The sequence below is a fragment of the Bactrocera neohumeralis genome, chromosome 2 (assembly GCF_024586455.1).
Source record: "Bactrocera neohumeralis isolate Rockhampton chromosome 2, APGP_CSIRO_Bneo_wtdbg2-racon-allhic-juicebox.fasta_v2, whole genome shotgun sequence".
Lineage (NCBI taxonomy): Eukaryota > Metazoa > Arthropoda > Insecta > Diptera > Tephritidae > Bactrocera > Bactrocera neohumeralis.
This window is the reverse complement of record NC_065919.1, coordinates 13,624,613-13,651,140: the sequence shown is the minus strand read 5'-3', so window position 1 is coordinate 13,651,140 and position 26,528 is coordinate 13,624,613. Positions and strand designations below refer to the sequence as shown.

At 37.1% G+C, this 26,528-nt stretch overlaps 2 protein-coding genes across 3 annotated transcripts; one reads left to right on the top strand and one right to left on the bottom strand.

Moving 5' to 3' along the window:
- Positions 1 to 841: 841 nt before the first annotated feature.
- On the bottom strand, positions 842 to 24,588 carry LOC126756922 (G protein-activated inward rectifier potassium channel 3). Of its 2 annotated transcripts, none has more exons than XM_050470427.1 (5): positions 24,108 to 24,588; positions 16,770 to 17,123; positions 2,955 to 3,229; positions 2,100 to 2,882; positions 842 to 1,231 (listed from the first exon to the last, which is right to left on the bottom strand). In XM_050470427.1, the coding sequence occupies exons 2-5, from the start codon at positions 17,045 to 17,047 to the stop codon at positions 930 to 932; spliced, it is 1,638 nt and encodes a 545-aa protein (XP_050326384.1). In that variant the 5' UTR covers positions 17,048 to 17,123; positions 24,108 to 24,588; the 3' UTR covers positions 842 to 929. The 2 variants fall into 2 exon arrangements, with proteins under 2 accessions (XP_050326384.1, XP_050326391.1); XM_050470434.1 differs by lacking the exon at positions 842 to 1,231 and adding an exon at positions 1,469 to 1,769 and having other exon boundaries at positions 24,108 to 24,584.
- On the top strand, positions 19,721 to 21,571 carry LOC126751074 (uncharacterized). Its single transcript, XM_050461001.1, has one exon. The coding sequence runs from the start codon at positions 19,721 to 19,723 to the stop codon at positions 21,569 to 21,571; it is 1,851 nt and encodes a 616-aa protein (XP_050316958.1).
- Positions 24,589 to 26,528: the final 1,940 nt, after the last annotated feature.

Here is a 26,528-nt window from a genome sequence, read left to right as displayed (position 1 = left end):
TCATTTGAGCATTTCGACTGGTAACTGACACGCATGATTTTTTTGCTCCTAGGCTTGAATCGAAGTCGAAAAAGTCTTTCGGTTTGTTATTACACGAACTTGGTTCCCAATCGACCAACCCAAAACGTGAAATTATCTGCTCAATGAAGTGTTCTCTCAATAAATCCATTGATTGTTGCGATGTATGACAAGTGGCGCCGTCTTGTTGAAACCAAATGTCGCCGAAATCAAGAGCTTCTATTTCAGGTATCAAATAGTTGGTTATCATGGTCGCCATTGACGGTTAGGTTTTCACCGGCATCATTTTGGAAGAAATATGGACCGATAATTTCACCGGCCCACAAACCACACCAAACCGTTGTTCGTTCTGGATAAAAAGGGAGCTCTTGAATCTCTTCAGGTTGCTCTTCGTCCCGAATGCGGCAATTTACTTTGTTTACATACACTTTGAGCCCGAAATGAGACTCATCCTAAATCAAAATTGCTCCAAAACATCGGATCTTCTTGGAATTTTTCAAAAGCCCATAGAATGAAGCGTTTTGTAAACTTTGTTCTGGTGTAAGTCTTTCCATGACGAACAAAACAAAGCCTCACGCTGAACTTAATTTGATTCGAAAACATCGGTTCCTCTTGGAACTTTTCAAGAGCCCAAAGATCGAAGCGCTGTCGCGTGGGAAGGTCGAGCCGTTAGTTCTTGCACAAGCTATATTAAACTTCGGGTAAAAGTACTGAGACCTCCATGACATCATTCGAAGAAGATTTTATTTTGAAACGAAAATATTCTAATAAAATAAGAGGATTAAAATACTTTGGACAAATTTCATAGAAAATAGAAACAAGATTTATAGATATAAGTATAATTTTATTAATAAATTTACAAAATTGTGCATTAATTAATAATTAAAGTTAATTTACATAAAATGGTGCAATTATTTTACCGGAGTTTTTCGCACACACTCAACTCCTTCAAATAAAGCCGCATAGCGCAGTGTACGCTCGTCCGCCGAGCCAATGGAAGAGAAGCCCGAACTGCGCTCGCTCACCGGCGACGCGGTCAATGACGACGGTGCCACGCCTGCTTTATTGCATACAGTTGTTGTTGTTGACTTCGGTCTTCTTCTCGGCAACGTGAAGGACAATTGCTTGAAGAGTGCCGTATCCGCTGATAAGGCGTTCAAACGATTCGACTGCGGCTCATACGAAGCGCAACGAAGCAGTGGATTGCGTTGCACTGCAAAGTAGAACGGTTTAGTGAAATGGAGAGACAAAGGCAAAATAGTAAAATGTTTAAAGTTATTTTTAATAATAGTCTGCCATTTGGACTTCAATGACTTACAGCACGGGGACAACACAACGGCAGGAGTTTGAGTAATGTAATGATGTAGTTGGCCGCTAATTACATGTATGTACTTGTATGTAAATATATGTGTAAGGAAGTATGTGCTAGTATGCAGTAAAAGTAAATTAATTAGGCTTTAACATAAAGGAACGATTTTATTCGATTTTTTTTTTCGTAGTACATTTAGATATGTAGTTATATTGACAACAACTTTGGAACGTTTTACTAAAATATACAAATATAAATACATTGATAGCTAGACAACAACAATAAGTGCCTTTGCCGGGGCTAGTGCGCTTGGTAGGTATTCTGATGATGATGTGATGTGCAAACATTTATAAAAGTTGATAAATATTTGTTTGGGATTTTGGACATGTATCTCAATTATCGGAGTGGTTGATGGACAATTGGCGCGCGGTGAATGTGGTTTCTGTATGAAAAGGTGGAAATAAATTAATATAATTAGTGTTGTAGCAGCTGTAGGGTTATAAATATGATATGTGTGTGTTTATCAATGTTAACTTAAAATTACATAACCTCAATTTTTATATGACATAAAAGTGCTCTCTAAACCAAATAATAATTTCAGCGACAGCGAGTTTTTTTTTTTTTTGTAGCTTCTACTGCTACACTATCTATCAATCACACTCTTCACTCTCTCACACTCCTGTATATTTCTCTTTTCCTCCTTTTTTCCCTCTCTTATCCTACCCTTCATTCTTGCGTTCCCTTTCTGCTAAAGCACTAGCAGTGAACTCACCTGGCGTTCTAAAGCCCTCTTGTATCTTATAAATCTCATTCAACTCTCGTGCACTGCATAACGGCGTATCCACTTGTGTTGTCTCATTGAAACGCCCATAATCGATCTCATAAGCTTGTCGTTCTTTATTGTACAAAACCACCGGATCAAAGCGATGACCCCACAATATCTCCGTGTTTACATAGCTCGAACGAGCCTGTGTTGATTGGCCCGTCGACTCGACTGTGCCCTCCAAAACGACGACCAACTCGAATTTATCCTGCAGAATGTCGGTGGCAGACATATTATAAAACGGTGAATTCTCATCGATTTTATGTTCGATAACCATCGGCCATATGAAGAACAAATCCGAGCCACATTCATCGGCGCTGACTTCCAGTTCGGTGAAATGCTGACTCATCACCTCACCCTCCTTAGTGGTGCGCGTGCGTATTAGCTGAGCGCGCACGCCGGCACCAATGATATGTGACTTACGCATATCACCGACACGGAACATCAGCGAGAGACCACCATCGCGTTGACAAATGACCGCATATTTGGAGAAGAGCAGGGTTTGTGCGCGCTGCTTGGCGCGTGTCATCTTGGCGAACACGATGCCGCCCATAAAAGCCGAGGTCATTACGCCGAATATCGATTGGAAACACATCATGAATATAGCCTCCGGACATTCCTCGGAGGTGGTGCGTACACCATAACCGATAGTGTGTTGTGTCTCAATTGAGAAGAGGAAACACGAGGTGAAGCCGTGTATGGCGGAAACGCATGGCGTCCAACCGGATTCCTCTAGGGAAGCAACAAAAATATATTGCATAAAAAGATAACTAACATTCTTGCATAATCAACTTGTGTATGTACCTTGATGTTCGGGCAAATGCAGTTCTTCCAAGTCGCCGTGTGTATACATAATGAGCCACCAGAGCAATGCAAAGAAGAGCCAAGAAAGTATGAAGGAAAGTGCGAATACCAGCAGCGTCCAGCGCCATTGTGAGTCCACAAGCGTTGTGTAGAGATCTTGCATGAAGCGCAAACGACGTCGCATCAGATTCTTTTGCATAACATTACAATCGCCATTCTTGAAGACAGCGCGACGGCGCACTTTACGCATGCTGCCGGGCCGGAAGTTACGCGATCTGTTGGTTGAGAAAAACTTATATTAAAGGAGAAGCGACAAAGATATTTTAAACCCTTTTTCATAGTATTAACGATGAATGAAATTTTAATTTCAAAGTTATTTTGGAATCTCATTTTTTTCGAGCTTTTCTAAATCTGATCACACCTTCATTAGGAGAATCTAAATCTTCAACCGATGGAAAAAAATGGATTAGACAGTACTTTACTAGAAGATTCTTATTCCTGATGTTACCCTGATTGTTGCAGCTCTTCTTCAACTGAAAAGCTCTTATGAAAACAATCAAGGAGGCCTCCGTCGTCTCATACCAATTTAGAGGAACATTCGGCAATAGGTCGGGTTTCTCACCTAAAGAAGAGTCCTGGCTGTAAGAAATCGTTGTTAAGCCAATAATTTTTTATCAAATATCACGCTAGCTAAGCAATTGTAGCGTTTTGAAAGAGTAGCTCTCATCAGCATTTATGGAGCACTATGGACAACCCTAACAATGCCACTCAAAGGCATTCTACACGTTGCACCTATGAACATAGCTGGTAGGTGCTTGGCGGCGAAGACTGCCATTAGGCTTAGGAAAACCAATACTTCGATTTCATTCCTTACAATTTAGATTACAGCATCCCAGAACCATCTCCTAATGATTCCTTCTCTGCTCACACATCTTTTGGAGAAGTGCACTTCTTCTATGAGGTTTTTAATGGATCCAAGTTAAGAGATAGAGTAATGGGGAGCCTTCTGTTGGGAGCTCTTCATCAACTCCAATTTTAGACTACCAGACTAGAACTTTCAAGTGGAGGTGGCTGCAATCAAGGTAGAGGTAGATGTACTGCACCGAAATGTAGCCTCCTTTAGACAGGTGTGCATTGACTCCGAAATCCGAGTTTACTGGCTTTGAGCTCGCTGACTGTATGCTGAAGACTAGTCAAAGAGTAGCTTTAAACTTTTTCCCTATTAGATTTGTATGGTTGCCCATCACAGCGAAATCTAATGCAAGTGAACTGTGATAAGTCTTCCGAACTATTTGCACTTAGCAAAGTCATTTCCGCAGCTATTGTAGGGTTCTCTATGTATACTGTTCACACGCGTTGCGGCTGTAAGGAAGAATGGTGACGAATTATCGGTTTTTGTCAAAATAAGATTGAAATATTTCAGTAAAAATACCTTTTGAAAACCTAGCAAAGTGGCTGGGATTGACACTGATCGTCTTAATAAATTTATGGTGAGCTCAAAACATTTCGTAAATATGTATGAGATTATGCACTTGAAAGAGTTTTTGGGTAACACAAGGGATAAATATTGGTTCAAGTAAGACCCTACGACCTGACTTAAGCTAAATACAAACGGTTGTTTCTTCCAGGCTGTAAAAAGTTCATGGTTGTTCTCGATTAACACCAGAAATTGTCACTCATGTTTGTGTGAAATTGGTAAATACGAGAATCTAACAATCACTTATACCAGATTAATTTTGAAAAAATCCAACCCCAGCAGCACTCTTGTCACTAATTTTCAGTACAAAAGGAAAAAAGAGATTCGGACCAGAATTCGTGAATAATTCGAAAACAGCGTCATCTAGCGAATTGTATGGGGTTAATTGTATGGGACTAATTTACAAATAATATACAAAATATTTTACTGAAATTCTATGTTAAGTGCTATGATTTTATAATAGTCGGATATATATATCTGAAATCTGGCACTATCCCTTAGCTCCATTCCTTTTTCTCTTCTAGAAATATCGTTTTTATGGAAAACTCTGTATTTCTTTGTAGGGAATAATATGTAAATAATTACTAGCATTAATCCACAATTTATTTTAAACAAAAAAAAGCGGTTTACAGAATAACAGTTCGAAATAATAATAACACAAGTCAGCAGCAATTGTGTTGCCCTGTGTGTAATACATTTACGCCTAGAAGTATATTATGAAATTCATAAACGTTTATGGCAAACAGGGTGATTCAACAAATATTTACTTTTTAAGAATAAATAAATAACTGATTTAATTTATTGAGTTCGTAAAATATTTTTTATTTTATATTTTTTAGAATTTCTAGCATTTTTAGAATTTTTTTTTAAATAATAAAATTGTAACGCTCACACATGTAATTAGGTCTATAAAACACTCGCTTGTAAAGAAGCAGCTGGACCAGACGCCAATGTCAACAAATAATATCACAGGTCAAATATATATCATAAACTAGCGATGTAATAGAATATGCAATAGTTTGCCCACATGCGGATATGCACTCACACACAGACACACACCTTCTAAGCTTGCAATAATCGTCAACCAACGAAATCACATGTAATACTCGCAATCGCATTAATTAGCTAATATTTCTTAGTGTAGAAAATTTTATTTATAATGCTTACAACATACAGCAATCTTGACAGGCTTAAATTATTTGGACTGTATTATTATAATTTATTGCTACAAATGCACTATAAACAAGTAAGGAGGGGTTAAGTACGGGTGCAACCGGGCATATTATACTCTTGCATACTATTAACATGCCATATAAAAACAAAAAAAAATTTACCAGGGTTTCACAAAGTACCTCACTGTTAAGTCAGAGGGATGTTCGAAAATCTTGATATTAGTTATATGTTGACTAGGTCAAGTTTTCGTCAAAATTTTTCCACTTTAGTCACATTTTTTTCAGTTTTCATTGGCATAACTCATATATTGGCTGATATATGCGGTATAAAGTCACCAGGAAGTTCAAATACCTTTATATTAGGTATATGTGGGCTCAGAGAAGTATTGACCCGATTCAAACCATTTTTGATACACAGAGAATACTATTATCAGGAAAAGATTTTCTCTGATTTTCAATAGTATACCCCATACATTGACCGATATTTTCAGTTAAAAGTCAACTATAGATATTGAGATCCTCATATTCGGTAACTAGGTGCTCGACCAATTTTGATTGGACTTTGACAATTATTGGTTATAAAGTGGCATACTCAATGGGCATTATTCGTGTAAAGTTTTATCTCGTTAAATTAATTGCTTCTTGGTTTAAGAACTGGAAAGTGAAAGATTCAAACGGAATTTTAAATTGTGCTATATGGGAAGTAGGCGTGGTTTTAGTGCGATTTCGCCAATTTACGCACTGTTACATAGAAATATCAGAGGTATACCAGGTGTTAAATTTTGTCGAAATCGGTCGAGCGAATGCTAGAGGATTTCATCTAAAAGTAGGCGGTGTCAAATGAATGCAAGCAAAATTACGCATACGCCCTGACTGTCATGAGACGTTTCATAGAAATAATCATACTAAAAATATGCAGTAGTGGTTTCTTTGAGATATTTTGCAAAATACAATAAATAAAAAAAATTTGGGAATTTACATATATACATAAATATTTATCACAGTATGGATAATACTATAATTTCAACACCTGCTAGCATATAACTCCATAAAAAATTTAAAAAAATTTCTCTCAGTGTATCCACAAAACATTGTAGGCCGAATAAAATTTCGCTAATTATCACTATAACAACGTCTATGAGTTATTTCTGCTCAACTTGGCAGGGCTTAATTTGCATATGATACTTATATGAGAGATATATGCAAGCCGTCACTATAAAAATTAGTATCTTAGTGTTGTTGTTAGGCTTGCTGATAAATATGCCAAGTGTTTGATGATGCAACCGCAACGTAAAGGAATTTTTTTCTCCTACACAAGTACGTATATGTATATACGCATATTAATCAATGCAAATCGATATATGTATGTATGTATTGCAAGGCATTTAAAGGGCTCAGCTGTCAGTGAGGTATTGTATATACCTATATATTTAGAATAGTATATATGGTATGTTTGTACATACAGGTATACATTATTATGTATATTAAGCAGCAACGCAGCAACAAATTAGATCCGATTTAGAATCTTTTTTTTTATCTGCCCCATAAGGCGTTGTTGTTGTGATATTTACGGTAAATGGAAATCAAATGTTATCAAATTGATTGAATTGACGATGTAACTGGAAATTGGCAGATAAAGAGGAAATAAATACTTGATGACTTAAATACAATTGACGCTTAGATAAGCACTTTCGCTGTGGTGAAAAGAAACACAGCGCGTGCTAGAAAATTGCACTTACTCGTTTGCTAAGCCAGAACAAATATTTATCACTATTGTTGTTGTAACAATATCATACTCTTTTGAGCTGCGCAGTTTTATATAATTATTGATTTATAACGTTTTAACAAAACCATTTCATCAGATGATCGGAAATCCTTCCACTTCGTCCGATTCCTTAAGCTTTCGCTATATTACATTACTCATATTTAAGTACAGTAACGCTAACCGCTTTATCGGTTAGCATCCAAATGATCTTTGAATAAACCAAATAATCAATATTTTCAGTTTCGAGCTCGTATACTATTAACGAGCTTTCTCGATGATGCAATTGAGCTATCTCGACACTATTATACGATATCACATCATCAGTTCGGGGCACTCGACAAAATTACTGCTATTATAGGGTAAATATATAAGATAGAACCAGAAATAGTTATCTACGAGTGTAGATATGTTGAAAATCGATTTATGTAGAGCATCTACCAATAGAGATGACGTAGTTTTGAAACACCTGGCGGTCATTATTGTTTACAGATTTATGTCAAATTTCGTCAGTGAGTTCAATAATTTTTTTCATTTCATCATCTCACGTTTCACTTTGGTACAACGCTTGGAAATTGTACAAGATTATTACACAAATTCCCGTTCTCGAAAAAAACGTTCATCGGAAAATCATTTTCTCAGATGTGATCCATTTCTGGCTTAATGGCTTCGTCAACAAACAACATTGTCGCTGTTGGAGTGAGTCAACTCCACGTGTGATTCTAGAAACGCAATTGCATCCACAAAAATTAGCCGTTCGTGGTATGACGGCATCATCGAACCTTATTTCTTTCGAAATGAGGTGGGAATGGAGTATGCCATTATCATCAAAGCGATTGTTATAACACGATGTTGACCGACTTTTTTCTCGAACTTATATGAAATCGAGGTGGACGTTCTATATTTACAACAATGCGGTGCGCAGCCACGTGTTTCACGTCTAAACTTGTTGCGCGACTTCTTGATTTTTTGAGTGTTGGTAGACCCTTTATTTTATACTTACTGTATTCGACCATACGGACCAGGCACTCTTAAGATATCAACTGAGCAAGTACATTACATAATTCATAAATATTTAGGTAAGAGATAGCTCTGTGATAAATTGGTGCAACGACGAGTGGATGATACAGAGCCATATTTGGAGATTTTCAAGAGTAATAAACCCGAGTTTTTAGGTCGATATGCAGCAATGTACGAAACATGGCTCCATCATCCGAAGTCAAATTGGCAGTCATCCAAGTGGATGGCAGTAAGCCGAAGAATCTGCTCCAAAAAGTGTAAAAACGTATCAGTCGACTGACAAGTTTATGGTGCATATAGTATATTTTGGGTTGCGCATCGAATAATTTTATTGACTACCTTGAAAAAGGAAGGACCATCAACATCGACATAAGCTTATTGAAGCGTTTGAAAGGCGAAATCAACGAAAAAGGCCGCATTTAGAGAAAACGAAAGTGCTGTTTCACGAGGGCAATGCACCTTGTCATAAATCAGTGAAAACTATGGCTAAAATCAATGAATTCGACTTAGAACTGCTTCTGCATTCACCATATTCTACAGATCTGGCCCCCAGTGACTTTTTCCTGTTCTCAGATATAAAAATAAGTTCTCGCTGGGAAGACATTTTCGTCGAATGAAGAGGTGATCGCCGCAACTGAGGCCTATTTTGAAGCAAAGGATAAATCGTAGAGTAAAAATGGCATCGAAAAGTTGGAGGGTTGCTATAATCAGTGCACTTATATTACCCTTGAAGGGAACTATGTTGCATTATAAAACCGAACTTTGCCAAAAAAATGTCTTTTACAATGAAATGCCGGCTTCTCGATTGCGCTGTTAGTGAATAAATGTACAGATAGTTCCACGCGAAAATTAAATTATTAATAACTGAGACAAAATATTCACGCGACCAATTAATATCAACGCTCTTGTTTCGATTCGATTCTTTTTGTTTTTTGTCAGTCACTCACCCCATTCGCCCCATTTATCCATTTATGTTTGATTTGAATTGTTACTATTGCCTTGGCTCTATGAGTTGCGGCTTCTATTAATTAAAAATTTTAAAACTAAGCAAATAATAATAAATGTGGGGTCTGAACCCAGACACACACACACACACACGTACATATGTGTTCATGAACGCGCTTGACATTTATTTATACGCCGACAGTTATTTGATAGCGATATGTAGATATATATTTACACATACAACTACAAGGGATGCCATGAGCAATTCGAATAAGCAGAAAAAAATCTATTGAGAGCAGTTCAAAGAGTTTCGAATTGTTTTGATTCACAATTAAACACTTAAGCTAATTTATGTTGACAGCTTTGGCAGCTGATTATTTGTTTAGGTGTCAATTAGTGGCGAACTGAGAGCGGTGAGTAAGCGGCGTGATGATGATTTGATGGCATTTTTAAGAATTTTAGAATTATAAATTTATTAAAGGGATTGAATGGTGTAGTTAGAATATGAATTGTTGTTGTTAGTAATAAATTGCAGCAATTAGTTTTTTTAAATTTTTGATATTGCATAGCAACATAACAAAAACGAGTATGGTATAAAGGTGGTGAAGTGATTTACTGACTGTGGGTGCAACCCGAAGCTTAATAATTTTTTTGTAGATTTTCTGAATATTTCTGAAATGAGTTTCAAACAAATGATCGACGAAGCAAAAACATAAACAGCACTAATAGAGTATTAAAAGAGCAGTGGGAGAGTAAAATCACACTAACACAGCCTAAAGAGAGATACCATAGAGAGATCCCTTTTAATAAGCCTTGAACAAGCGATATTAATTTTACAAATTTTGCACATAAAAGAGAGCACAAACCCAAAGCCATAGTGCTGCTCAAATTACTAGAACGCCAACAGCTCAGAAGTGTGGCATTTCCTCCTGTGTATGTACTGAGATATCCGTGAGGAAATTTCTATGCAAATAATGCAGACAATACCGGACAACTTGCACTGATTGCTGCTAAATTGAGACAATGTAAACTGCCAAATGCTTCCGTAAAATAAGCAATTATTTGATAACAGCAACAATGCCAGCATATTTGTCTGCTTTACTGGTAATTGTCACTTTGGGCTGAGCTTGTGGTATGCAGTTGCTATTTGTCGGCGACTAAAATTGCACTAAACAACAACAACAAGACTTTCATAAAACTGCCACTAATCGCTGCGTTCAATCGTCAGCCAGACGATGGGAGAAGAAGTGATGGGAGGAGAAGTGGTGCGCAAGGCGGAGCGAAAAGCATATAAAGCGCGTGAGTTGGATATGCATACGTACCGCTACACAGACACATATGCATAGGTATGTAAATAAAAAACCGTCTGACAGCGTCAATTGTTGCTTGCAGCCCTCTGCAGTTGAAGTCGACTGATAGGCATTGCCGGTTTATAGTGGGTGGGAAATGCAGTCCGATAGATTGCTCTGAACAACAGCTGCGCGCAATACATCTACATGTGTGTGTATCTATGTATGCGTGCAGTTATCATCAAAGCTGGTAATTATGTAATTCGCACGAGTTCAAGTTGAAGGTCAAATGCTTTGATGACCACTATGACTAGGTTTAAGGTTTAAATTGTTACTCAAACAAGCTTATGAAGGAAATATTTGTAAAATTTTCTATTTTTTTATTGCAATGAAATGTGTAGGTAGATATCGTCACCTAAAATGAAAAATAACGTAACTTCACTTTTCACAAGTTTGCAGGCGAAGAAAAACTATATAATAAAACCCACTCATATTTAAAAAAATTGAGTTTTGGTTATAAAATGGTTATATATTGGTTATAAAATTGTTATATATTGGTTATAAAATGGTTATACATTAGTTAAGCATGGGTTATATATTGGTTATCTTTATATCTTTGAATTTTTTTCATGGGTTTTGCAATTTTTAATAATTTTTCTCTTCATTGAGTTAAAAAATTCCTAAGGAAAAAACTTAAAATAATCACACATCTACCTTTTAAACGGCCAGGTTTACGAGAAAATCGTAAAACCTTTTTTGCAATGTTTCAATTTCATACAAAACTATGAAACGAGATATTTTTTCAATTAGTTGGAAGCGAGATATAACTCTTTCTGTCTGATAATAAGATAAAAAATAGAAAGCTGTTAGACGGAGTACATTCCCGTTACAATTAAAAGCTCATACTTAGAAAGATTTTCGTAGATGTATCTAGAAAGCTATTTGTCAGAATATCAAGCGAAAAAACATCGTTTTTTTTACGCGCTTTAATACATAAATAAACATTAGGGTAGACCAAAAAAAATTTTTTTTTATTCCTTAAATACCAAGAAAATATCTTTCGAAATGATGAAAAAAATTCTCGCAGTGTTTTTTAATGCATTCAAACAAATTATTTTAGAGTAAATATGAAACTCATTCATGCAGAAAATTGAAAATTTACAAAAAATATCCATTATGATTTGCTAAGTTGACTCGTTCGAAAATTATTCGTGGTCAAAGTCAAAACTAAAGTGCTAAAAGATAATTTTTAAAATTTTTTATAGTTTTTTACAAAATTATGCCTCAAAGATCACAACCTTTTTTTTTGTTATTACACAATAAAATCGTAGAAATTTAATTTTTTATTCAGCACGATTGAAAATAGCGGTAAAGCGGCATTTTATAATAACAAAGTTGGAAATATAAAAAATTTATAAATTGTATCATACAATACAATCGCCGACTTTTATTTCTATACAATAGCTTATTTTGTGCCCACCCTAATATACATACATATAGTATATTATATATAATTATATTATAAATATTTTATCATTTACTGCCTTTAACTGATTGACATCATTTCAGTAAAATCTTATCTAATTTTAAATGTTACAGATTACTAGCGCGCAAATGAGTTACTGATAAGGAATTCACTCAAATTTACTCAAACTGCTCCCCTAACTCAAGTGCTACCACTCACCACTACCTTACAAAGTTTTGTGTCTCCATCTCTGCATTTATTATTGTTTCGTTGATAAAAAAAAGTTTTTGTTTAATTAATTACTTCATCGTAAGTGGCCATATGTGAGTCAATGTGCATGTAGATCAAGTTCAAGTCATCTTTAGATAAGTCACTTGATATAATTTTTTCTATATCACTCAGCAAGATAACTCATTACAACAAATCACGTATGCAGTTATGAGAGCTAGTTCATTTAACAGCTATAAATGGCAATTAATTCCACTTTTTTTTTTGATTTTGTTCTTAGTAAACCTATGTATTAGGTTGTTTGAGTATTTGAGTTCAATCTTAAGAAAACTGAGTTCTTAAAAGTTCGGTTAGATTAGTTCCTGGCGTTGATCCTCACGCCAGAGATAGCGCTGGATCTCACTTGGACAGCCATATTAAAGAAATAGTTTAGATAAGCTCGCTTGAACAGAGTGTATCTATAGTTTTATGGCTATATCCCCAAAAAGTTCCTTAGAAAGTAATAGAAATGAGTAGGATTTACAGTTATTTATGGAGTAAAATTTCCAAAAAATATACAATATAAGCTCTGCGGTCGAAAAAGCATTCAATGTATAGAAGGGGACTGAAGAAAAATAATATTTCTGTATGATCTCGGCTGGAGCTTTGCAGTTAGATAAGTTTAAGTAACATGGCTGGTCCTCACGCCAAAGGTAACGGAGATCTCACATCGATAGCTGCGCCCGCAGGACTTTTATGATGTCCTCCTTGCTATGGATCCAAATACGCTCATATATCGAAGAAGCTTTAAGCCTAACAAAAATTTCTCCAGGCGACTGCTATGAGTTCCAGCAAGTCCCAGCCAATTTACTAGATTTGCCGAAAATACTCGTATCTTCAAGAAGATGGACATTAGAGCAGATTTTTCACATGGATAACAGATTTCTCACATGGATAACTGCGTTCGCTGATCTTTTATTATCTCCAAAAGCCCGAAATATAGTCCAAATACGAACATAGAGCGAGGAACAGACACAACTAACACAAGTTTGTCAAGGCGACTGTCACTCAGTTCTTGTCCATTTATTAGGTTGGCCGAGAATATGTTCAACGAGATGTTTTAACCTCCACCTGACAAAGCTGAACAGCGGAGAATCTGCCTAGATGTTTCCACCACACCTTCATTTAAATAATTTCGGCAATTAGCATCTTTTACTTAACCTAGAGCACAAAAGGACTGCGATTTGCCGACTAAGTACCAATGCACCATTTCAAACAAGTGGAGTAGCAAGGTTATTCGATTGTTAAAGACACCAAAGGCTTCTTGGCTCATCTTGAGCGCGCTCTCGGCGAGCTTAGGGCCAGTTTTGCGGCTCGCCTATCGAAGCAAAGGCTTGCTTTATTATTATTGTTGGCTTGATTACTTAGTATGTATGATTTCATTATAAAATTATTTGCTAGCATTTTGAAAATATTCAAAAAACAAAAAAACAAAAACAAAACTTGCTGTCCTCCCACATACCCGCGCGCCAGTGAGGCACTCGATCCCTTCAATGCCTCATAGTAGACGCCGGCTTGTGACGGTGTGGCCGATATACCACGCATATATTGACGTTTCCATTGGAAGGACAATGGATTTGGTTCCTCCTTCTCGGCGGCCACTTCCTCAGCTTCATGGAGCATTGGCACATCACTATGCGGATTTTGCATTTTCACTTATATTCTTACACCGAACAATGTACACCTAAAGGATGATAAACGAATAGCTTAACGAAATGCTGAAACACACTTGCAGCGCTTTCAAATAAAGCGCCAGTCCGTTATCAGCACATATGTATTTACAGTAATTACTAGAAAAACTCAGTCGCGCACGCGTACCACCGACCAAAGCGATCACGATCACTTAACTGACTTTCAGCTCACAAAGTGCTCAAAATGAAGCATAGAAAAGACGAAAAACTTTGTTGTACAATAATAATGTTTAAGTGCGCCAGCAGATGTACTTGCTAAAAGCCCATTTAACCGTGTTTTTCTTCGATTTATGCATGTTTGCTCAATTTATTATTTCGGTGCTAAAACGAATGAAAGGCGAATTTTAATCGGTTATTTATTGGCATGGCGTTCATGGAAAGCGTTTAACGGCAATAACAAATGCAGGCGTATTTTTCAAGCAAACTGTTGCAGTGTTGACTAAAGCGTTTAGTGGCTTGCTTTTATTTTCACGCTTCAGTAAAACGGGTGTGAAGCCAGATTTTGGGGATGTTTATGTAAACTTTTAGTGAATTGAATTTTTAGTACACGAGTTCATTATGTAGGTTTGTCTCAAACATATGTACACACTTGTTCTGCCATATGTTATTTTTTTCGAGATTGCCTTGTCTCTTAGTGTTTTAACATGACACGATTAGGTTATGTATAGGGTAGTCGAAAAAGTCTTTTCGTATTTCTAATCAAACTTCAACTTCTTTTTTTATATTTATAATGACCTTTTATGAACCAAATATGCACCATTTTGGTCAACCACTTTTTGTTATTTTTCCGCGAGAGACATTATTCCATCAGTGTAAAACTTTTCTGGTTTTTCGGCGAAAAACTGTGACAAGTCATTTTCATAAACTTCTCTTGAAGCCAACTTTACTCCATTAAGGGAGTTCTGCATTGAGCGAAACAAATGGTAGTCCGATGGTGTCAAACTTCAAACATCAAAACTTCCCAGCCAAGCACTCCCAGTTTTTGCCGAGTCATCAAAGTTGTGTGTGGTGCAGCGTTAACCTGATGGAAGACGAAGCCCTTTCTGTTGATCAGTTCTGCCCGTTTTTTTCGATTGCTTGCTTCAATCTCATCAGTTGCTGACAGTAAAATGTAGTATCAATGGTTCGACCAGACTCAAGCAGCTCGTAGTGGATGATTCCTTTCCAATCCCACCAAAGACTCAGCATAACCTTTCGAGGCGTCAATTCTGGCTTTGCGACTATTTGTTGAGCTTCACCACATTTGGACCATAATCTTTTTGGCGCATTATTGTCGTATTTGATCCCCTTTTCTTCTCCTGTTACCATTCGCTTCAGAAATGGTACGATTTCATTCCGTTTCAGCAAAGAATCGCAGATGTTATTTTTTAATCTTTTGACCATTTTGCTTTTTTATAAAAATATCCGTTTCCCACTATGTTTCAAAAATGATTTCGGACAAGAGACAGCCGCGGCTGGCTTGAATAAATTCAAACGAGGAGGCCCAATTTTCGACCACTTTTTGTAGCAACTAAGTATTTACTTCCAAAGCGGTATTCAGCTCGGGCATATCTGTGTAGGCTAGCGACTTCACATAACCTCACAAAAAATAGTCTAGCAGTATTTAATCGCACAATCATGGACAGCCCAACCCCACGCGTGAGATAAAACGCTCATCAAAGGTTTCTTTCAACAACTTCAACTTCCACATCAACATGCTCCAATTCACAGAACATGCGACGATACAAGTTGGATTTTGTAGGTCAACAAACCATTATATTTCCACAAAATCTTCCACATAATGAATTGACATAGCTCTAGTTGTTACGCGGGATGACTGATGAAATCTATTAAGTCTTTTCGATAGCCTGATCCACAGCAGCAATAGCGTCTTTGGTGTAAAGAGTTAACGTTGTGCGAAACCGATCCACGAATACTTGAATTACCGACTCTGCTAGTCGATTATGTCGACCGAATATTGAACGCAGCGCGCAAGGCAGAATCTTTGAAACTCACTCAAGTAAGCATTTCTAAACTTTTGAAACCAGCGAAATACATTCAACAGCAAGGGAATTGATTGTCATATGAATAAATGAGAAGAGACGTTGGAAGACGATTTTGCGTGTAAGAAATCCTGCTTTAACGCTGCAAAAAGGAATTATTTTGCATCGGATTTTAACCGATGATGAAAAAATAATGCATTAAGGCAACCCTAAACACAAAAAAGCATATGTGAAACATGGTCATAATAGGAAACACTTCCGACAAGAACTCATTAAATGAAATCGAGCGTTTGCTGGAATTTGGACTAGTAAAGAGGCAACAATTGCCATCATGAGAGCGCTTGACCTCATATTGTAAGACCAATTAAAAGCTATTTGGCATAGCGGCTGGGCAGTTTTACCTCACCTGCCTTATAGCCCAGAGATTGCGCCTTCCGACTGCCATTTTTTCCGGTCGATGCAGAACACTCTAACTGGAATACGGTTAACAAGAGAACAGGGCATCAAACATTTTATTGATACACTCTAAGCCGCCAAGCTATAGCACTTTTTTATTTTTTGGATGGAAACCCCAATTTGCCAGAAATATGAGACATTTTCTCAGCATTAGTTTCAGATGGGCAATACCTTGAATAACGCTATTGCTCATGCTTTTCTTAAATAAATGTTCAAATTTCGAAATAAAATTCGCACGAATATAGTTTTACTATATACCCAATATGAAATCAAAAATATTGTCACTCACCTGGTACTCGCTTGGCGTTGGAAAACGCCACCGCCAGTTTTCGCATAGCCGTAAAAACTCGCTGGCCGATTCGGTACGATTGTAATCGGAAACGAGCCTGGATTGCTGATCACGCTGTTCAGTGAATCCGGTTGCCCTTCTATGGTGACCTGACGTTGTATGCGCGGCGGTGGCGATGATCGCTGCAAAGGCGTCGTAACTGCGGAATAATCCGAAGCAGCAGATGATAATTTCTCATCCACTGGCGGCTGTAAACTGTTCATTAAGTTGATGCGCATTCTGAACGGAAAACTGTTAAACGCAAAGTGGCAAATTTATAACTGTAACTAATGCAGAAATGCCACTTAAGAAAAACTGAAACAAATAAAAGAAAGAAATTGGTTAAAAATTGGTTACAGCGCAAAATTCATTATGGTAAGATTTATGTCCAAAGAAAATTATAGCAATAATTTAGCGATTATTATAATTATTCATGACAAAAAGTAAATAACAGTTATTAATAGTAGACTAATCACATGCTAGTAAATAAAAATATGTATTTTTGCTTATTAACTGACAAGTAGGTGCAAAATTTTCGCTAACTGTTTTGCTACGGTAGTTTCGCGTTTGCATAGCCAATTGTTGCTTTATAGATATAACGTTTTATATGTGTGTTTATTTGTATGTACATATATATGTGTTATATCGCACTCAAGTGCACAAATATTTAGACAGTTTGCAATTGTTTTAACAAAACACAACAACAACAACAATAAGTGTAAAGGTAAACAAAAAGCAGCGAATGTAATGAAATTAGTAGCTTCTTCTGCCGCCCACTTTCTGTCGCATTATTCTGCGATTGAAGTGTGAAAGACGTCAAAATTGGCATAAATCACGAATATTACATAATTGTTTATATGTACATATATATAGTATATATTCACTGCAAACGTGCCGGTATTTTATTTATATTGTTGCTGTTGTGTAAAAATATTTAGTTTTACTTTTAATTCATACGCTGTTAATTAGAACGAGAAACGTTAACATCGGTTGCACTAAGTCTGTAAAACTCTTTGCAAATACCAAAGATTCCTTACAAGAACTTGATTTTGATCGGTCAGCTTGTATGCCAGCTATACGCTATAGTGACACGATCTAAACAGTTTCTTCGGAGTTTGTAGTGTTTCCTTGAAGATGATAACTCTTCAAATGAAAAAGTTTTCCTTACAAACACTTGATTCTGATCGTTCAGTTTGTATGGGAACCATTTGTTATACATAGTAGTTCGATATCGACGGTACCGTCAAATGAGCAGCTTCTTTGAAATAAAAGTGTACAAAATTTCAGTTCGATATCTCAAAAACTGAGTGAATAATTTGAGTATATACAGACCAATAGACATCCCTCTTTCTCGCCAAATCGACTCAGCTTATCACGCTGATCTTTTATACATATGTATATATACTCCATAGGGGTCTCCGTGGAAAACTTAATATACCCTAAGCAGGGTATAACAAAAATGCATATAACTCTCAAACTTCATTCATTCACAGAAAATATTGATCTTATTCTTCTTTAATGGCGTAGACGCGGCTAACACGATTATAGCCGAGTTAACAACAGCGCGCCAGTCGTTTCTTCTTTTCGATATTTGGCGCCAATTCTAGATACCAAGTGCATTCAGGTTCTTCTCCACCTGATCTCTCGAAGGGAATGAAGGTTTTCCTCTTCATCTACTTCCCCCTGCGAGTACTGCGTCGAATACTTTCAGATCTGAAGTAATTGCATCCATACGGACGACATGAAATAGCCAGCGTAGCCGCTATCTCTTAATTCGCAGAACTATGTCAATTTCGTTGTACAACTCGTACAGCTCATAGTTCCGTCTACTGTGGTATTCACCGTTGCCAATAGGACCATAAATCTTGCGCAGAACCTTTCTCTCGAAAACTCGTAACGTCGATCATCAGATGTAGTCATCGTCCATGCCTCTTCACCATATAGCAGGCCGGGAATAATGAGTGACTTATAGAGTTTGGTCTTTATTCGTCGAGAGAGAACTTTACTTCTAAAATTGCCTACTCAGTCCGAAGTAGCTCCAGTTGGCAAGATTTATTCTGTGTTGGATTTTGAGTCTGGCATTGTTGTTGATGTTAAGTTGTTAGTTGTCGCGAATGCGACGACTGTTTGTTCGATGACAGGAGATATTTTGTCTTGCCCTCGTTCACTACTAGACCAATTTGCTTCGCTTCCCTAACCATTTTTGTTTCGCCTTCTCACTTTAGCTCATCTTCAAACGGATATTCTTTAGCTACCCAGAGTATACTTGGTATAGGACCGGAAGTCATGAGCTGCTTGAGCCATGTGTAAAAGAATCGGTACTGGCCACTCACAAGTGAATGGCGATCAGAGAACTTTCGCGTGAACCTCGACACATGAGTCCATCCTCTGCTACTCATCACTTGCAGAAAATAGTTATCTGCTGAAAGCAATGAAGTGGGAAGAATATAGCTTGGTGTTATACTGAAAAAAGTGGTGAAGGACTTATGATAGGTGCTGTTGATGTTTCGTAGACGAAGAAACAAAGACATTGAGTGGACTTCAAATTCACTAGTTGGTTAATATAAATTTTTATTTAAATAAATTAAAATATACGATTATCGCTATACAAAGTAATGCGGGCAATTATAATCAGTGACACTATTACATAAGGCTGTTAGAAGCAGCTCAATAGCTTTTTATGGTGTAAACTTAGTTGACAGACAATTTTAGCGAGCAATTAAACCGCAGCAGAAATTTACACTATCTGAAATCAGTACACAACTTAACTAATAACGGCACATTAATCCTTGTGACACGAAAATTTTGTATATAAAACAGACGATGACAATCGAATTTCCAGTCCACACAATACATTAAGTGCAGTCAGTACAGAAAGTAATGAGCGCTCGTATATTCCAATCACAAGTAATATGCAGAACTTCAACAATCTCACAACGCTACTTAACTTAATTGGTGTGACGACGTTGGGTCAAGAATTTATGCAAATACTGGCAGATATTGTGATTAACTCCTCGAAGGAGCGGCGGGTGAATACAATTATATATACAAGTTATGAAGCGGGCAATAACACTGCGCTAGATTCCATGAACATACTGCGCTCACTGGCCCAAAACACGCGTGGTACAGTAACATTCCTACATATTGACACCACACCGCCCATCGAACGTTATTTTAAGAAATTCAATACGGAACTGCTGAGCATCGCACAGCTCACGCATAACCGTAAGTTGGATGAAAGTATCTTGAGAAAGCTCTGGCAACGGCTTTGGCGCATCAGACAAACTCGGCTTATACTGCTACTGCACGACTTAGCAAGCTCGGGTTATGTAAGTAAAATACTAAGGTTGTGTTTGAGGCATCAAGTTTTCAATGTAATTGTGCTGCAGCCGCACAAAGTTGTGATGGAAGGCAGCTATTGGACGGTACGCATATATCCCACACAAATGCCAGTTAAAAGCAGCTTTACGCCACCAGACTATCGAGCAATATTTCCAAAACATTTGTCGAATATGTATGGTCATCCATTGCGCGTATTCACGAAAGCTTGGTATCCGCAAATTTATACATACACGCCCACAGCAGGCGACGCCACGCTTAGCGGTTTCTTAGGACGTGCTTTGGTCGAATATGCAAATTTTCACAATGCCACAATTGAGCATCCCATAGGCACGCAGCGTAAATATTTAAGCTATGTGGAATTGTGTGATTACTTCGAGAACAAGACCATTGATATGGGCTCACTAGAACCCATCGACTTCAGTGATCGTAATATCAGCTTTTCGGTGGTGTTTCAACGCATCGATTGGTGCCTGATGGTGCCATTGGAGCAGCCACTGCCAAAATCGTCCTTCTACTTTAATATCATACAAAGTACCGTTATAATTCTATTCAGCTGCAGTTTCATTGTTATCAGCTGTTTTTGGATCTGCATAGCGCGTTGGCAAGCTCAGCCACCGCTGAAAATGTTCGAGCACTTCATTAATATTCCGTTGTTGCCCGGCTTGTTGGGCATGGCATTTCAAATTGACAGGCGTATTTCAAGCAAACATAAACTGTTGGTTTGTACCATCTCGCTGGCGGGTGTGATAGTCGGCACAGCATACGGCACTTACCTGCAGAGCTACATTGTGAACGCACCGCTCGGTGCTAGGGTCCAAACAATTACCGAATTATTGCGTCGAGGCATACAAGTGGCTGTTAGCGCTGAAGAGCTTGAGTTAATTAGTAATAACTTGGATTTTAGGCAATATCTGCAGAACTTTACCGTCTTTAATAATTTCACGGAGCTCTTATTACTACGTGACACGCTGGATACCGGCTATGCATTTACGGTGACCGATATGTGGGCCATCTACGATGAGTTGCAGAAATATTTCGCTCGCCCGCTTTTTCGCCTATCCGACATTTGTTTCTGCCGTAACTACCCGATGGTTATTCCCTTGCAGGAGAGTTCAATGCACCGTCAACCGTTGAATGAGTTCCTGGCACGTCTACACGAAGCCGGTCTGATAGATCACTGGCGACGTCACAGTTTCTTGGAATTGTTGGAAATGGACTGGTTAACTTTGTATGACAATGGCACGTATTACGATTTCAAGCCAATGCAAATGGCGGACTTACATGAAGTACTCGCAGCCATGTCTGTTTTGTTCGTGTTGAGTCTCATTAGCTTCGTGTTTGAGTTTTTCGAGGTGACAATTTTCAGATTCTATACTTCGGTGCGGCATATAATACGCAAAAGTTTAATAACGAAGAAATAAATACAAAGTGTTTTTAAGTTTATGGTACTTCGGGTTGTTTTCAGTTTTTCATTCAAAAATGGCAAAAATTCTCAAGATCGTGCTTAAGGCTAATTTAGAGGAGATTCTAAAAGCTATTAATATCCTGAGCGAGTTCTCGTCAGCACTACAGGTACATTCTGTTTGCGTAATGTTGTTCAGCTATTGCTTCGAAATCTCAATACGATGCGGATTCTACAGATTTTTAGATCCTCTCCAAAAGTTTTGTAATTTTTTGAGTAGTAGATGTAATCAAATAGCACTTGAACTTGAACATCGACTGATGAGATGTAATTTATGGTTATAAATATAAAAAAATGAGATGAAATTTGATTAGAAATACGAAAAGACTTTGTCGACTACCCAATAGTTGTTGCTACCTAACTTAATTCTATAATATCTCTAGAAGATTCTACTAAAATCTCAATTTGATCCAAATAATAAGATAGTTTTGAAGATACAGCATTGTGCGCTCGATGTTAACTAAATAAAGAGTAAACCATTTCGAGGTTCCCTACTTTTTTTTTAAGAAAAAACACAGAAACCTCAAATTTAAAGAGGAATGTTTGTTATCAATCAAAAGAACATTCGTTGGCATTTATTTTAGGAAGATTATCTCTTTCAACTGTAAGCCGCGGCTGGGTCAGATAGTTCATCCGTTGAGTGCAATTTTTGATGACTCGTTAGAGCATTTCAACTGGCAACTAGCAAATTACACTCGTTATGCTTTGCTTTAAGGCCTGAATCGAAGCGGGACTATCCGCATAGACTTCATATTTTACATATCTTCACAGAAAAAAGTCTAAGGGTGTAATTATCTGCTCAACGAAGTGTTCTCTCAATAAATCAATTGACTGCTGCGATGTGTTTTAAGTAGCACCGTCTTGATGAAACCCAATTTGAAGCATCAAATAGTCGGTTATCAAGGCGCGATAACGTTCGCCATTGACGGTTACGCTATCAACGGCATCATTTTTGAAGAAATATGGACCGATGATTCCACCGGCTCACAAACTACACCAAACCCTTGTTTTTCTGATTAAAATGGTAGCTCTTGAATCTATTCACGTTGCTCTTCAAGCCAAATGCGCAATTTGGTTTGTTTTACATATATACCCGTTGAGCCAGAAAAGGTCCTCATTGCTGAACAAAATTTGTTTCAAAATCGTCGGATCTTCTTGGAACTTTTCAAGAGCCCATAGAGCGAAGCGATGGAAAGTTCAAACGGCTTCAGTTCTTGTACAAACTGTATCTTATACGCTTCCAATTTAAGATCTCGACGTAAACGGCGCCAAGTCGTTCCATACGTTAGACCGAGTTGTTGCGAACGGCGCCGAATCGACTCACCACGCTCTGCGTGTACACTCGCAGCTACGGCTGCTATATTTTCATCACTGCGTGCTGGTCTATCTGGTCGAATATTATCCAATAATGAATGCTAGGTCTCAAGATGGGTGTTGGTGTTGAGAATAGCACTCTCGGTAGGCCGATTATATTGACCATAAGTTGAGCGCGAAACACATTTTTTGCAGAAGGTGGATTTTCATAAAAAGTTGAACGATTAGAAAGTGTTGTTCAAGCGTAAGTCTTTCACGATGAAATTCCAAACAGTGTTGAACAAAAATAACATAACAGCTTGACACGACTCAAGCGTGATCTGTCAAAAAAGGCTATTGAAAAAAGTATCTCTACTTACATTACCCGTTAGTTACCTAAAATTTTAACCGGATTTTTCACGAAACAGTGTTTTTAAAGTTGAGAAGATGTCTCGCGAACTACTCAACAGATCTTAATAAAAATTATGCACAGATTTATGTGATGTAATTAACAAGGCCTTGAACGAAGAATTTTTTTGTTAACTACAACTATTTAAAAAAAAAACAACGTCGAAAATTTGTCGACAAAAATTACATTCTTTTTTGAAAATGTCTGCCAAGAACACAATTTTCACTTTTTTTCCTTCAATACTTCGTTGATGGTCTTAATTCAAAGACGTATTTTTTACTGCGAATGATCTTGTAAGAAATCTTGCTGTCAACAGGGATGCATCTTTTTTCCGAAGTACTGCCAGAAAGGACGTCATAATGGCCAAGTTTCGAATATTTTCTTTTGAAAATTTGACAAAATCTTTCAGAAATATGTATTGAAATAATAAGAAGTAAAAAATTTTATATTTGGAAAAAAATTATTGAGAATATACCGTTTTTGCTTAAAGGAACTCATTTAATGCCTTAAAAAACTTTCATTGAATAACAAAAATTCCGTATATCCCTTATAACATAATAAGAATTTTAATAAAAAGTTAGTAAAACCCGCCACATACATGCCATAAACAAAACGCACAAACTTTCTCCTAAAATTTACTGATAGCACTTCTAGTTTTTGCCAACTTGTTTTAAACCAAATTCATAATTTTTCACAAATTCATCGATTTTACTAGTAAATGAAAGTTATTTTTTCCACAATTCTTTGACAGAACGCAATTATTACTCAGAAAATACGAAGCACTTGTACTTACATTATTAATTTACAATCACCTTAAGCTCAGTGTATTAAGTAAGTGGCGTAGAGAACACTTCTTAAATCGATAAACGCCGATACTTGTAGAAATTAGTGCAAGCACTTCAAAAACGCATTTACGTTAATGCCACAACAATGGGCTGACATTGAAAAAAATTGCACTTCAAAACACACGAAGCATAATTTCCGAAAGCACAAAGCAATTTAAATGTATTTAGAGATTTCGATTATTTATCGGTATTATCAGCACGATTTATCCTTTAAAACAATTTGCACTAGATTATCCTGCTTGCACGAAAGCTGATAATGAGCGAAAGTGCACTTTTACAGCTGGACTTTATGCACTTTAACGGTAATTTTGCTTGCAAAGCGCTTGTCCAAGCGGCTCGTTCACGGCTCCACAATGAACTGGACAAACTGACACGGGCTGAGTGGCTGAGCGAGTGGCCGAGTGATTGTGTCGACTGTGTTGTTGAGAATATCATCATCAACAGCAAAAACAGTATAAACAATAACAATTGCAACAGTACGAGTAAATAGTTGTAAATAGAAGCTACAGTGACAAACACTTGACAGTCGCGAAATTTCAAAAAAACGTTCTGTGTAGACATGTAAGTTACACACGAGTATTTGTAGGCAGAGCGTGAAAACACACACCCACACAACTGCAAATATCGACAAATGCTTGTTGTTGTTGTTGTTAGACAGATAGTTGAGGATGTAAGAAGAATATTTGCCTAGCTTCTGAGGGTGGGAAAAGTGTGCGCCGAGATGATAAAAGCGAAACTGCTCGACAAATGCTTGCAATTATGTTTGTATGTAACTATGTATGCATGTATACAAATGTGTATGTCACCTGAGTGCCCTGTAGGTATTAAACTTGACATGGAGAGGTAATTTGTACAAGTTAAGGAAACAAAGTTAGCTATTCACATACATACATACATACTATATATCAGGTAAGTAATGAGTATTTAGAGCGGAATTAATTATTTCGGCTGTTGGGAGGTATACTATATAAAATGTATAATTTTTAACGACTTTCATTAAACAAAAAGTTTAAACTTGAAATTATATTAAATTGAAACAATATTGGGTAGTCGAAAAAGTCTTTTCGCATTTTTTCAATAGATGTCGTTGCAGTCGTATATCTGCACCGCAACTAATCACATTGTGTCATATCACATAGTGCTGGAAAGGTGAGATTTTAGCTTCATTTAACCAAAAACCCCCAAAAAAATTAAATTCAAGGAAGTCGAAAATAAGTTACAGCTGTTCAAAAATGAGTGAAAATAATAGAAAGATTTGCTATATTTTGAAATTTTTGTATAAAAAAGGGAAAAACGCAAGCCACCAATGAAATTTATGAAGTTTACGGATACAATGCTGTATCAGTTCGTGTAGCACAACAATGGTTCGCTCGCTTTCGTTCTGGAAATTTTGATGTGTCGACCTGTCGTTGAAAAAGTCAACGAAATTATTGAAAAGATTAAACAAGACCGTCACATAAGCAGCCACGACATCGCTAAGGAACTTAACCTTTTTCATCAAACGGTTTTGAACCATTTAAAAAAGGCTGGCTACAAAAATAAGCCCGATGTTTGGGTACCACATGAATTGTCTGTGAAAAATTTAATGGACCAAATTAACATCTGCGATTCTTTGCTGAAACGAAATGAAATCGAACCATTTCTAAAGCGAATGGTAACAGAAGACGAAAAATGGATCAAATACGACAATAATGTGCGAAAAAGATCATGGTCCAAACGTGGTGAAGCTCAATAAATGGTCGCAAAGACAGGATTGACGCCTCGAAAGGTTATGCTGAGTGTTTGCTGAGATTGGAAAGGAATCATCTACTATGAGCTGCTCCAAATTGGTCGAGCGATTCATTCTACATTTTGCTGTCAACAACTGATGAGATTGAAGCAAGCTATCGAAAAAAACGGTCAGAACTGATCAACAGAAAGGGTTACGTCTTCCATCAGGACAACGCTAGACTCGGCAAAAACTGAGAGAGCTGGGCTGGGAAGTTTTGATGCATCCACTATATAGCCCTGACCTTGCACCATCGGACTACCATTTGTTTCGGTCAATGCAGAACTCCCTTAATGGAGTAAAGTTGACTTCAAGAGAAGCCTGTGTAAATTACTGGTCGCTGTTTTTCGTCAAGAAACCAGAAAAGTTTTACACTGATGAAATAATGTCTCTAGCGGAAAAATGGCAAAAAGTGGTCGTCCAAAATGGTACATATTTGGTTTATTAAAGTGGTCGACCAAATACTCGTATTACATATTTGGTTCATTATAAATATAAAAAAATAAGTTGAAGTTTGATTGAAAATACGAAAAGACTTTTTCGACTATCCAATATAATAAAAAAATCGCATTGAAACTTTAATGTTATTCACAAATAAAAA